This window comes from Cuculus canorus, chromosome 7, assembly GCF_017976375.1.
Source record: "Cuculus canorus isolate bCucCan1 chromosome 7, bCucCan1.pri, whole genome shotgun sequence".
Lineage (NCBI taxonomy): Eukaryota > Metazoa > Chordata > Aves > Cuculiformes > Cuculidae > Cuculus > Cuculus canorus.
The window spans coordinates 14,490,787-14,503,516 of NC_071407.1; the positions used below are offsets into that span (position 1 = coordinate 14,490,787).

A 12,730-nucleotide genomic window follows, 5' to 3' on the forward strand; every position below is an offset into this window, starting at 1 on the left:
AAGAATGTAAGGTAAGAGAGAGAACTGGTACTTTACCAGTTAGTGGGGATTTGGCTGTTGTGAAGTTCACAACATTAAGATTAGTCCTTGGAAATTAATAGAATATGGACAACATTTCTGTGAAATGCTATATATATGCATGTAGATGAGAAATATATTCTGTAACGAGCTCTTGTCTCACCACACGATTGATGGATTTTTTCCTCCACTTGTCCAGCACTTAAATAAAAGGATGCTTGCTCTCTAGAATGCCAAAATGAGCCTTACAGAGTTTATTTCCTGGCATTTTTGATATCAAGCTCCTACAGCCGCTCCCTTCCTCCTGGGACAGCCCAGCTTGTAGATGTTTCCATGTTTGGGAGGAGCTATGAGGATGCTGAAGGATGTGCTACAAAGCTGAGATCATGTCAGTAAATAGGAGAAGGGGCCCTGAGGTCAGATGCCATCTCTCTCTCCAAGGAGGAGCCCCAGCTGCTTGGGAGCACGAGGGGCTGGGAGCAACAGCTTCCTAGCGAGACAACCAGCTCTTGTCAGGCTATATAGAGAAGCAGGTGAGGTAACCTGCACTGAGGAGGTTGCAGCAGGTACCAGCCAACAAGAAACCAGTGAGCAAAAAGCAGCTGAATAACCCAGCTTGCAGGGAACAGCTCGAGAAAGTGTGCAGACATGACAGTAGCCACATCATGTTCTGGACCAAACTGAACAAAATGAATGAAAACTCTGATTGAAAGCTGATTTGGACACTGCTCACCCCTACCCAGCTCATTCAGCTTTCCCAAAACCTTACAGTGCATCTTTGAAGTCTGTTTCTTGCTCTCTGAGCTTATTTCCACTGATGATATTTTGGCACGCTAAGAAACCCAAGACGGCTGCATTTCTGGCTCCATCTATACCCATGCTCAGGAAGCTGCAGCAAAAGCCCTGGCAAAGGAGCGTCTCTAGTTACCATCATGTCCAATCTAAAGCTTTCAAAGAGAAAAAATAGCAATTGCACAGCTACCCTAAATAGTAACTAGCTGAATTTATATGCAGCAAGACTTCATGGAAGAGTTAGGGAGGAGAAAGGCACAGAATTTGGGTGGAAAACACAGAGTGGCTCAGATACCATGGTATGCAGAGCTGGGCAGTTGGCTGCTGAGTCATAAGAGACCCTGAAGCAGGCATCATACCCACAGCTTTGATCATGCCGAAGTAATCCTGCACTGACAGTTCCTCCAGTGTTGAGATCTCATCCTTTTACAAGATGTTTGTGTTTCTAGGCAGTATTCAGGATGCTGGAGTGAATCACCGCCCCAGGCTGCATCAGCTGTCTCATCCAGTTGCTCAGCTCTTTTCCCACATAACTCATTTTTTTCCTCTGAAAGCTAAGAAAAAGATGGCTTGAAGGAACACAAGGCTGCCCTTCTCCAATGGCCCATCAGCTCTTAACTCTTTTTCCAGCACAGCCCCAACAACTGTGTTGTTAACCGCCCATAAATGCCATATCTTAACAAGGGACACCTGGTCCCAAGCCCTGCCTCACACAGCAACTTCTCATAACAAGCAGATAACAGCTCTGGAGGGACCGATCCAGTCCTCCCTGCCCTCAGCCTCTTTCCCAAGAGCCCAACTCAAGGGCAAGCTAAGCAGAGATTATTTTTTTGGGACCAGCTGTTCCCCTGCCCTGTATCTACTAACAATGATCCCCATGAAAAACCTATTCCCATTTGGTGCAAAAGAGCTACAGCAGCATTTGAACACTGAGTGAACCCCAGAGCACCCTTTTTCCGCTTGTCACTCCAGTTCCTTTCCTTCCCGTTGCCCCAGGTAGGGGCACCCAAGAGTCAAAGGGGCACCAAGAGTCATTGGTGGCTCACATCAAGCCCACAGATGGCATCGCCCCAAATAGCAACCAGCCAAGCAGAGCTCACAGAGGGCAGGATATACCAGGAGGGGTGGGTTAGAGGGGAAAGGGCACTCAGGCCTGTTCATTCTGTGGCACGTGGACTTGGGCTAGCAGGTCAAAAAGGTCCCTGGGGAGTCAGGGTCTTTGGAAAGAGCAGACTCACAGCTTTCCTACCCTACAATGGTAATTCCGTCAGTAGCCAGAGCCCACCCTTTTAAAACATTCTGGTCTCCAGGCAGATCTTTGCTTTGAGCATTCAGTTCCTGGACCACTCACTGCATAATGCTGGAGGGTGTCACTGTCCCACATTAGGTCCATTATCCTGTTGCTCTGCTGTTTCTTACTTACCTGTTTCTTTTTTCCCTTTGTTTTGTTCCAAGCCATTTTTCCCAGTGCTCAAGTCTACACTTTTCCAAGGACTAGTGATTGCTCATCAGTTCACGCTCCTAAGAAAAAACCCTCTCCCATCCATACCTACCCTTTCACAGTGGTAGCTGACCACCTCCCTGTTAGCTCAGCTTTAAATGCCACATCCTAACAAGGGCCACCTGGTCCCAAGCTGGGGTTGACCCAGCAGCATCTTATGACAAGCTGAAAACACACCTGACAGCCCCACTCCTAAGACCTGCTGCACTTGGTTTAAGACCCTGCTACTCTAAAGCCTAGAGCCTCTTGGCAGGGAAAAGATTGTATTTATGGGGCCATCGATGGCATGGCTGGGCTGTCTGGGACCCTGTCGGGCTCAGCACGGCTCAGCTCAGCACACACCCTGTCTCCCATGCAATCTCCCAGAACACCCATGCAGAGTGCCCTGCAGCGCCAGCACCTTAAGAAGTCTGACAACCCTCTGTAGAGACACTCAGCCCCTATTTCCCTTGCCCCCCCAAGACAGCTGACAGATGCAAAGACCAAACAATGGTGTGCATAGCGATTGTGGTTAGATTTTATTGGTTTTTTGTTTGTTTTGTTTTGGTTTTTTTTTTTTTTTAAATCCGTATTATTGTTATAATACAAAATATACAGACTGGAGATGCCAAGCGGGTTGTGGGTCACCATGCCCCAGGGTGGGGGGGGGTCACACCATGCGACCTGCAGCGTGAGGAGAAGGTGGCATCTGCTCCATGTGGCAGGGGACAGTGGGTACCCCAGAGAGCCACGGAGGAGGGAGGACAGGGAGAGGGAGAAGTAAGGGTGGGGATACCTGCCTTCCCACCCTTGGGAGACTGCAAGTGGGAACTCAGCCCCACGGCAAACCCAGGAACAGAACTGTGAGATGAACACGTTGAATGAACCTAAAAACCACATCATTTCTGCAAGGGGTGGGCCAGGGATGGTCGCACGAGGGAGCAGCCCTGTAGCTTTGACTCAGGGCCCTGGAAGGGTTTCAAAAGCTCCAACACCAGGGGCTCAGCCTGCATTTACAGCTCTCTCTCTGAGCCTGACTCTGCAGCTCAATTCAGCCCCAATTGCCCTTGGCTGCTAAGGATGCAGAAGCTGGAGCAGTAGAGCCAGAGGCTGCCAGGGCTGGGTACATTCCCACAGCCTGTGGGACTGCACAGAGGAGCTTTTGGGCTTGGAATGGGTTCATAAGCCCATGGGCATCACTGTCCCTGCTACTGCTCAGAGAAGTATGCAGGCAGGATGGGCTGCACACATCCAGCTTTGAGGAGCTCTGTGGTTGATGGAGCTCTTTGTCTGGTGGTGACAAAGACCCAGGGAGCTTCAGAGTGTTGTTTCCATCCCCAGAAGCCTCAGGCCAGCTCTCCTGGCACAGCCAGGAGAAAGGGCTGAGCCTGCCCTGCCCCAGGGTAATCCTCCAGCCCTCACAGCAACAACTCCTGGCCAGCCACAGCCTCAGCTTTCTCCCAGAGCACCTGTCAGCTCAGACGTGCCCACAGCACAGGGCCACATCTGAGGGGACACCTCTCTGCCTCATTGCTCACTTGCTGGCCGCAGGGCAGCAGGCAGGCTGGGACAAGCCAGGGCACAGGAGCAGAGGAAGGTCAGCAGCAAATGATGCCAGTAGCTGTGGCTGTGAGGCCCAGGGCCGGGGTGGCCACTGGAGCCCAGCACACCTTCCTCCTCCACATGTCCCCATACCTGGCTGTCACGTTCTCAGGGAGGGGCGGGAAGGGTGTCTCTCAATTGGAGCCTCAAAGTGGGTCCCTGAGGTCCCCTGTGTGCCAGCACCCTGAACTCAAGGGACAGGGGCTGAGCGTGCATCTCTCCCAGCCCAGCATCTTCCATCTGGGGGAGCCAGTGCCACAAGAAGTCACTTCGGGGTCCCTTCAGTCTCCCCTCTCTCTATATCAGGATGAGTCCCTTAAGTTTAACTGGGACCCCCAGGATCAGGAGCTGCTCCCCACAGCTCACGCAGCGATGAACCCCAAGTTCCCATGCAGCTGCCTTCTCCAGACATAGCCCCTCTGCCCACCCACCAGCCCAGGAGCCAAGCGAGGAGAGTGGTCAGCGGCTCACAGACGACAAGCCAGACACACTCCTCGTGGCAGGGCATGTCCGGGATAGGGGAGGAAGCCAAGGTGCTAGCACCTGGTGCAAGACTTTATTGGTTTCTAGACAGCATCGCTGGAGGGTTTGGGCTGGAGCCAGTGCTGGGGACTCCTGGGGCTGGGGAGGGTCAGGGGCTGGGGAGCTGTGGCTGCACGGGACGCTGTGCACAGGGGGAAGCCTCTACCACAGCCCGAGGCGGCGGCTTCCCTGCCAGGAATGGGTGCAGGGAACTCTGTCCATGCCAAATGCTCGCCCCATGCCAGCCGCGCCCACACTCTGACATCCAGGAGCACCTGCTTGAGATCCTCCGAGGAAAGCGGAGCTGCCCGGGGAAAGGGAAGATCCCAGTGCCGACTACATCTCTGGGAAGAGAGGCCCCTTCCCACAAGGGTGTCTGTGTGGCCAGCGGAGGGGAGGCTCGAAGGAAAAGTCAAGAGAAGCAGGTACTGGGCCCAGTGGTAGGACAGCTCGGCTGGAGGCAGGTCCGGGAGCTAAATCACATTGTCGAAGAGCTGCATGGACCGCATGATGTTCTCATCCTGCAGGGAGGAGGTGGGAAGTGGGTGGTTTGGGTACAGAGAAGCAATCTGGGCAACTCTCCCCAAAACTGGCTTTACCCTCATGGCAGTTTTGACCCATGGGACAAGAGCCCCAGGCGTAACAGGCAGTTTCCAAGCCTACTGGGATGCATGGCTGTCATTATCTGCACAGGGATGCTGGCACAGATACAGCTGCCAAAGCAGAGCCCCAGCCTTGCCACTTGGAGCCCTGCCTTCACCCCTCTCTGCCAGGAAAACATTGGAAATACAGAGGTGGCACAGCCCCAGAGCAGAGCTGCTGGTGGATTTACCTTCTGGCAGGACTCCAGGAATTCCTCGATTGTTACCACACCGTCCTTGTTTCGGTCCATTTTCTGCAGACAAGCACAGCACAGGGGCATGACAGGAACAGTCGCAGCCCCAGGGCGGCTTCTGCCCAGGTTCTGCAGGGGCTGGACACAGCGCACTCCTACTCCAGCCATCCCCAAGCATCCAGCCAGACCAGGATGGCCTTTTCTCTCGCTGGCTCCAGCACAGCCCTGCTTCGTCCCCAGTGCAGTGTGTCTTCTGCACTGTGCTAGGTTTTAGGTAGTCACTGGCTACCAGCTGGAGCTCTGCTTACCCAGGACGTGCCCAGCTCACCTGGAAGAAGTTCTCCACATGCTCCCGGGGCGCTTCCTCCCGCATGGCCGGGTAGGTGTATTTGCCCATCATGTCATAGATGGACTTCATGATGTCCAGCATTTCCTGGAGGGAAGGGGAGCAGGGTTGCAGGGTCAACAGAGGGTCCTTCCTCCACCTATTTGTGATGCTTCTGAAAGACTTGTGGGGTGCTCAGGTGTGTTCCCACCAGCTCTGTGCACAGTGTGGGGTGGTGTGTATGCCTGCCTGTGTGATGGAGCCTCAGGGCAGCACACCCTGCATCCAGCCTCCTCCCCAGAGACACACCAGTGCCAGCGGACCAGGACGGACCTGTTTGCAAAGCTGAGCTCAGTAGATATTGACCCTCCCAGCTCTTCTCCAGAGCTCAGCCAATGCCCTCAAGTCCTGCCCTTGTTCCTGCCAGGCACAGACATGTGCTGGCCCCAGGAACCACCTAGACCATCCCACCTCTTTGGTGATGCAGCCGTCTTTGTTCAGGTCATAGAGGTTGAAAGCCCAGTTCAGGCGATCGTCAATGGTGCCCCGCAGGATGATGGACAGCCCAGACACAAAGTCCTGCAAGCATGGATAAGGCAGGCAGATGGGACTTACAGCCACAAAGGGTCTCACAGACACAGAGGGCACAGCCCTGCTTGTCCCTCTCACAGAGGGGGAACTCAGCAAATGTGTGTTGGGCTGGGCTGACAAAGGGAATGTTGAGTATCAAAAAGAACCTGGGGAAAACGGATTGTTTGTCCACAAATATGTCCCACACTAGTCCCTTGGGTCACAGCACCCAAGACAACAACATGCAGCAGGACCTGCTGTTCAGCCAAAGCTCGAACAAGACCCAACCACGGCTGTGCCTGCCAGTCTGAGTACCTACAAGGCACTCACAAGAAAATACAGAAACTTTTTTTTGTTGCTTTTCACTGTTTTTGCACTGCCTCTGGGAATTTAATAAACCCTAACAGCCCCTGCAAAGCTCTCCACCCAACTGCAACAACCATGCAGCTCAGCCCAGTCCGCAGTACCTGATGGGATGTGCCCTCCCTGCCTCACTGCCATCCCCTCCTCAGCCACAGCTCACCTCGAAGCTGACAGAGCCATCGTGGTCCGTGTCAAAGGCATTGAAGAGGAAGGTGGCATATGTGCTGGAGTCTGGGGGAAGGCAGACAGTGTGAGGGGGTGCTGTGTGACCCCCTGCCCCACAGAAGCACCCATGCAGGGGATGGGGATGGGCACTCACCTCCCTGTGGGAAGAACTGTGAGTAGATCTGCTTGAAGTTTTCTTCATTGACAATGCCGCTTGGGCACTCCTGCCAGGGCAAGCCATAGCATCACGTCCACATTGCAGAGAGAGGATAAGCAACCCCCTAAATCCCTGTGTCTCCCTTGCCTTCTTCCTCAGCCCTGCACTGCCTGGTGGAGCGGCTGGTGAGGCTGCTTGGAGCATCCTCCTGATTTTATGGGCTGCACCCCTCACTGGAGGGACTCTGCACCCCAGGCACCCAGGAAGCAGGCTCTCTGTACCCGAGGGATGAAGCACAGGATCCCTTGAGCTCCCTGGAGATGGAATCAAGCCATCCCCTGATATAAACTTCAACTCCAAGGTCCTGAAAGCCCTTGCAAATCCAAGGTCCTGAAAGCCCTTGCAAATCCCAGGCACTACCAGGTGCCAAATACCCTCTGAGGTGGATATGGCATTGGAGGCAGGGTGAGGAAAGCTAGTTGAGGCATACTCACATTCTTGAAGCCTCGGTACAGGACCTGCAGCTCTTTTCGAGTGAACTTGGTCTGCTCCTGGAGCTGCTCCAGCCCTTCAGGGCGGTGGCAGACGGTGGAGAGCTCAAACTCATCTTCAACGCTGTCTGCAAGGAACCCAGGGGAAAAAAGGGTGGCTGAGGCCAGCACTGTCCTGCCCTGCCCTGTTGTGCTGGGGGGCAGGAGACCACCTTGTGCAGCACATCTTCTCCCCACACACCTGCCCAGGGTGACACATTTTTGGAGTGCCCTGCTCAGCCGGAGTTGGGTCCATGCCAGCAGGGGACACTCAGAGACACCCTGGGGGTGGACCAGTACTGACACAGGGCAACATCCCTTCCTTGTCCAGTCTAGTACAGCCCAGGCTGGGCAGAAAGGGTGTGTGAAATCCCCCAGTTCTGAGACTCGCCCTTGCCTGCCTTTCTCCTCCCCCCCGTAGCACAGGCATCTGCTCTGTAGAGCCAAGACCCTGGCCATCCCGCAGGTCTGTGCTGCACTGTGGATCATGTCCAGCAGATCTTCCCCAGAACCCCACGCCTCCAATTCCCCCTCCCCTGGCCTTGTGTGGACTCCGTCCTGCCTGCTGTGACCCTTTTTCATTGGTGGCTTCTCCCCACCATCTGGCAAGATGCATGACCCCTGCTCACAGCAGTCAGCACCCCTAGACTGCACTGCCACCAAGAGGGGCTGTGGCTCCACAGTGGGTACTCCACCTCTGTGGGGTGGATCAGCCCCTGTCCCTCCATACTTACCTCTTCTCCCCAGGAGGATCAGCTCACACAGTGGGGCAGGGGGAGACCCTGGCCAGAGGCTCAGACTCACCAAGGGGCCAAGAACACCCACGGTGGGGTGGGGGTAGGAGGCTCTGGGCAGCTCTGCGCTCACTCCCTGCTCAGCCCCCTTCACCACCCCCCATCACACCTCCATCTCCAAACTGACACTGAGCTTCAAGCAACAAACCCCTCAGCCTTTACACCAGTGCCAGGAGGGTCCTGCTGCCACGAGCCAGCTCCAAAGCGGGTCTCACCACTGTGCATCCTGTGGGAGCTGCTCCAGGGAGCTGCAGAGGGGGAAAACCAGCCTGGAAGCAGGCGAGGGCAGAGGTGAGTGCAGAGCCCATTGGATCAGACCCCTTTGGGGCAGGACTGATCCTGACAGCCCTAAACCCAGGTCAGGGGGTGGTGGAGGCATTGCCTTCCCACAGGCAGGGCCAGGGCGGAGGGCAGGCAGCAGCACCGCCAGGGACACACACACACAAAGGCAAGAAGAAGCACTTGCTTTCGCTGAGCGAGGGGATGGATTTGGGCCGGCAGCAGGGCAGCAGTTTGAGGAATCGCTGCTTCAGCGCTTTTTTACTTTGGCCCGGCGCGTTGCCTGGAAGAAAGAAGGAGTCACCAAGCAGAAGAGTTAACAAAGAAGTGGCCCCCAGACCCGGTGGGCAGCAGCGATGGGTACCCAGCATGGGGCAAGTGGGGACAGAGGCAGCACATGCAGCGTGAGGCTGGAGGAGCAGGAAGGCAAAGCCCAGCCCAGGCACTGCTTGCCTTTCTACTTCATCCCAGGACAAACCCGGCACTGGAGTTTCCCTTCTTGGGAAGGATGAGGATGGCAAAGGAGCAACTCTGCTGGCTACCCACACCCAGCACCTCTGTAGCCCTTCCACTGAAGCATGCCAAGGTGCACTGGAGACACCCAGCAGCCCAGAGACCTGGGAGATGGCAGGGCAGGACTCTGCACTTTAGCCTCGAGACCAAATACCGGCTCCATGGGGACCCTTCCTACACGGGGCTGTGCAGGCAGGCTGGGCAGGCTGGAGCCCAACAGCCTGCAGCTGAGCCAGGGCATTGCATCCTCTCCAGAGCTCAGGGCCGAATTTGATCCTGCTAACACCCTACGGCTGAATGCAAAGCATGCAACAAAACCAGCCATGCAGCCTGGACTGCAGCATGCACCCCCGACCCCCCAGTGCAGCACTGGAATCCAAGCCCAGAAACCTGCTTTGAGACAGCCAGAAGGGGAACGGGGCTCAGGTCTTTGTCTCAGCCAGACTGTGGGGCAGGGTGAAGGGCTTCCCACATCAGCCTGGCCCATGGCCATTACTTCTAAGTGGCCCTTCGTTAATAGCAGGTCTCCTCACTGCACAGTTCCCCCCAACCCCCAGACACCCCCTGCTCCCCCATCTGGACCCCAGTGGCTCCGCTCAGCCCCATCTCTCCCAGCTGGTGCTGCCCCATGGCCGCAGACCTGCTCCGTCCCTTCCCGCAGGGCCTCACCGTGCCTCAAGCCAGCAAACTCAGCGCAGGACTAAGGGCGCAGGCAGGGAGGAGAGGAAGAGCAGGGGACAAAGGCTGTGCTGGGCTCCATTCCCCAAAGGGAGACAGACAGCAGCGTGGGACACCAATGGGACAAGAGGTGCAAAGTGAGCTCCGCAGACACCACTTTTGCTCCACGCGCCCTGGCCATCTGCAAGCAGGTCAAAACACCCACGTGTCCTGAGCCCTGTTTTGGGGGTTGTTTTTCTAGGTGGGGTAGCAGATGGGGCTAATCCAGCTGCTTTGTCAGCCTTATGGGGCTGAGCTGAGGTCCACATGCTGGGAAACGTTGCTGTGTGGCACCCAGCTTCAGGACAGGGACGTGGGTCTGTATCCAATAGCCCCTGCTAGGCAGGACCTGCGACCCATTGAACTCACACCAAGGCAGCAGGCTGGGGGCAGGCAGCTCCATCACTCTGGGGATGGAGATCAGCTCCAGGGGGTCATTGTCCCAGCAGGAGATGACACAACTTATCCCCAGGGAAGTGACATCCACAGCAGGGTGCTGCTGATGTGCAAACACATAGGGATGCATGAGTGCTCCCCCTAGCATTTGTCACGGGGTGACAGGGACAAGGGTGAGGGCCAGGATCTTGGTGCTGACAGGACAGCACAGCCTGGTCACTGTCTGCTCTGGGGCTTCCAGGCAGGTGAGGAAAGAGTTTTTTTCCTTCCCAGAAACAGACATCAGCTGCGCATAAAACATGATTTGCACCCAGCTGCTTTTCCAAGGCTTTAATTTGCAGAGGGAAAGGGAAATTGCACCTTTCAGCCTTCCAAGGATGCTCTGGGGCCAAGTCCCATTGGCAGAGCTGACCTGTGGGAACAGACCTGGAAGGCAGGAGCAACCCCGTGGTCCAGGGGGGAAGGGACAGGGTGGGCAGAGCAACACCCAGCCCCAGGGTGATGGATGAGGGGAGGGAGCAGGGCAGGAGGGAAACCACACAGCGAGAGAGATGCAACAGAGAGTAAACTGTGGTTGGACTCACAGGGGCAGCAGGTATAGGCACGTGCAGTAGGTCAGGTCAGGTGCAAGTTACACTTTAGTTTGTTATAAAGAAGGAAAAAGAAAAAAAAATAAAGAACATGGGTGTTTTCTTAAGGCGTAAACCAAATAGGGCCCAACTCCAGGGGCCCCAGGGCAGGGGAGGGAGCACGTTCAGCACATGCAGCTTAACAACAGGAAAGAAGTGACCAGGGCTGGGGCATTGCTGTCCTGGCTTTAGTGCACCAAGGGCTTTGCTGGGGAGGACACAGCCTTCCCTTTCTGTCTGTCCCTAGCATCCAAACTGCGAGCAAATCTAGGGGATCCCTGGGATCCCTTTTGCTGGGAAACAGCTCTCCCCAAAGATGAGAGCCAAGCCCGGCTCCGTGCTGCCCTGCTGAGCGCACAGGGTATCCACAGCACAAAGCCCTGTCTGTGCCAGCAGCAGCTCCTTTTCCAGATGTCGCTCTGCCCTCCACTCCACGAGCCATCAAGTGGCTGGCACAAAAATACGCCAACGAAAAGGGCTGGCAGTGTTTTATCTGCAGCAGGAGGTCTGCCAGGTTAAGCGGCTTGTCGCTTCCTGTGCATCACTCCACTCACTCCACTGCCCAGCAGTGAGTGCCACCACTTTGTACTGAGCCATCAGCACCTAATGTGTCCTTGGGGGCTGGATCCAGCCCTGCATCATGTAGAAGCATTCCATGCTGCTGGGATGATCCCCTCTTCCCAGGGAGGACCCAAGCCTGGGATGGTCCGTGGTCTCCCCAGAGAGAAAGCACGAGCCAGGGTCAGCTCAATGCATAACCAAGTCCCTGCCCTCTCCATAGAGTCAGAGACACCGGCACCCTCCCAGTGACAGCTGGCTGGGGAGAACAACCCACTCCTTCCATAGCACCCCCATGCTAGAAAAGACCCTACAATTACAAACCAACAGGCAGTGCCAAAACTGTCCGCACACTCTCAATAATCCATCAACAAATGCATCACCATGATGGGTGGAAGATATGCATCCTACAGTGGTGAGACCCCCCGCAGTGTCCCAGCTCAGCACCTGGGCACAGCACTGTTCCAGGATGGGAACAGAGCACCAGCAGCCACAAGGTGGATCACTCAGCTCCCACAGCCCCTTCTTGGCCTTGTGGGGCAACACTGGGTCAGTTGGAAGGTTGGGAAGAATTGGTACCCAAGGATGATCTGCCCCAGCACCCTGCCTTAGGAGAAGGGCTGAGGTGCCAGCCAGGGCAGGAGGCAAGCCAGAAGAAAAGGCAGGCCCAGAGGAGCATGGAGAAGCAGTCAGCGGTTCCCAGAACATGTTCTTTTCAGCAGAAGAACCTCTGTTCCCCCTCCCCTTCCAGAGTATCACCTTTTCCTGGGAAGCCAGAGGCAAGAACTCAGGCTTCCCCTGCCAGGCCATGACTCTGGGTCTAACCAGGCAGTGATGCTGAGCCCAGCTGCCCCTACAACCTGTGGCTTATGATCATCCCTGCGCAGGGCTGAGCTCTGAGCACGGTACACTGCCTGTGGCTCAGGCGGTGTCACCTCCCAGTCAGGGGAACCACAGCTCTCCGGGGTCTGCAATGAAGGCCAGTAGGAGGAAGCTCCCCAGCTGCACCAGGGAGGGGGGCAGTCAGGATGGGTCCCGCCAGCAGCGGTTCTCCAAATGACCCTCATCAGTCAGTGGTGACAGAGCCAAGGTGCCGGCTGCAGCTGCTGGGACCAGACAGTCATCCATTAAGGGAATGAAGTCAGAGCTGGCATCTCCTGGGGCTGGGGACAGAGAGGCCCTGTTCTGGGTGGGACAGAGGCAGCCTCAGACATGACAATCCAGAGCAAGAAGGACTGAAGGAGCTGCCGAGTGAGACCTGCAGTTCATGAGGCAGCAGAGACTCAAGGCCAGGATGTTCCTCAGTGCCAGAGAGAGGAGAGGGCTGCATGACTCTTGTGCCGAGCAGGCCCCAAAGGGAGATGGGGGCATGGACCAGAAGGGACCACAGAGCAGGGCTGACAGTGGTGCTGTCCCCATTTCTGTCCCTGGCCTGTGACAGTGCTCCCAGACAGCCTGGCTGTGCCCAAGGGAGATGTTGGCAGA

At 55.9% G+C, this 12,730-nt stretch overlaps 1 protein-coding gene across 12 annotated transcripts in view; it reads right to left on the bottom strand.

Moving 5' to 3' along the window:
• Positions 1-2,823: 2,823 nt before the first annotated feature.
• Positions 2,824-12,730, bottom strand: part of KCNIP2 (potassium voltage-gated channel interacting protein 2) — a 46,401-nt gene continuing 36,494 nt past the window's right edge. For 5 of the 12 annotated variants that reach the window (XM_054071471.1, XM_054071473.1, XM_054071468.1 and 2 more), the window contains exons 2-9: positions 8,620-8,715; positions 7,324-7,448; positions 6,827-6,896; positions 6,668-6,738; positions 6,046-6,153; positions 5,578-5,682; positions 5,247-5,309; positions 2,824-4,935 (exon numbers count right to left, since the gene is read on the bottom strand). In XM_054071471.1, the coding sequence (XP_053927446.1) occupies positions 4,888-4,935; positions 5,247-5,309; positions 5,578-5,682; positions 6,046-6,153; positions 6,668-6,738; positions 6,827-6,896; positions 7,324-7,448; positions 8,620-8,715 (686 nt within the window). In that variant the 3' untranslated portion in view covers positions 2,824-4,887. Of the gene's footprint in view, positions 4,936-5,246; positions 5,310-5,577; positions 5,683-6,045; positions 6,154-6,667; positions 6,739-6,826; positions 6,897-7,323; positions 7,449-8,615; positions 8,716-12,730 lie in introns of all 12 variants that reach the window. The other 7 variants (XM_054071478.1, XM_054071477.1, XM_054071476.1 and 4 more) reach the window with 2 other exon arrangements.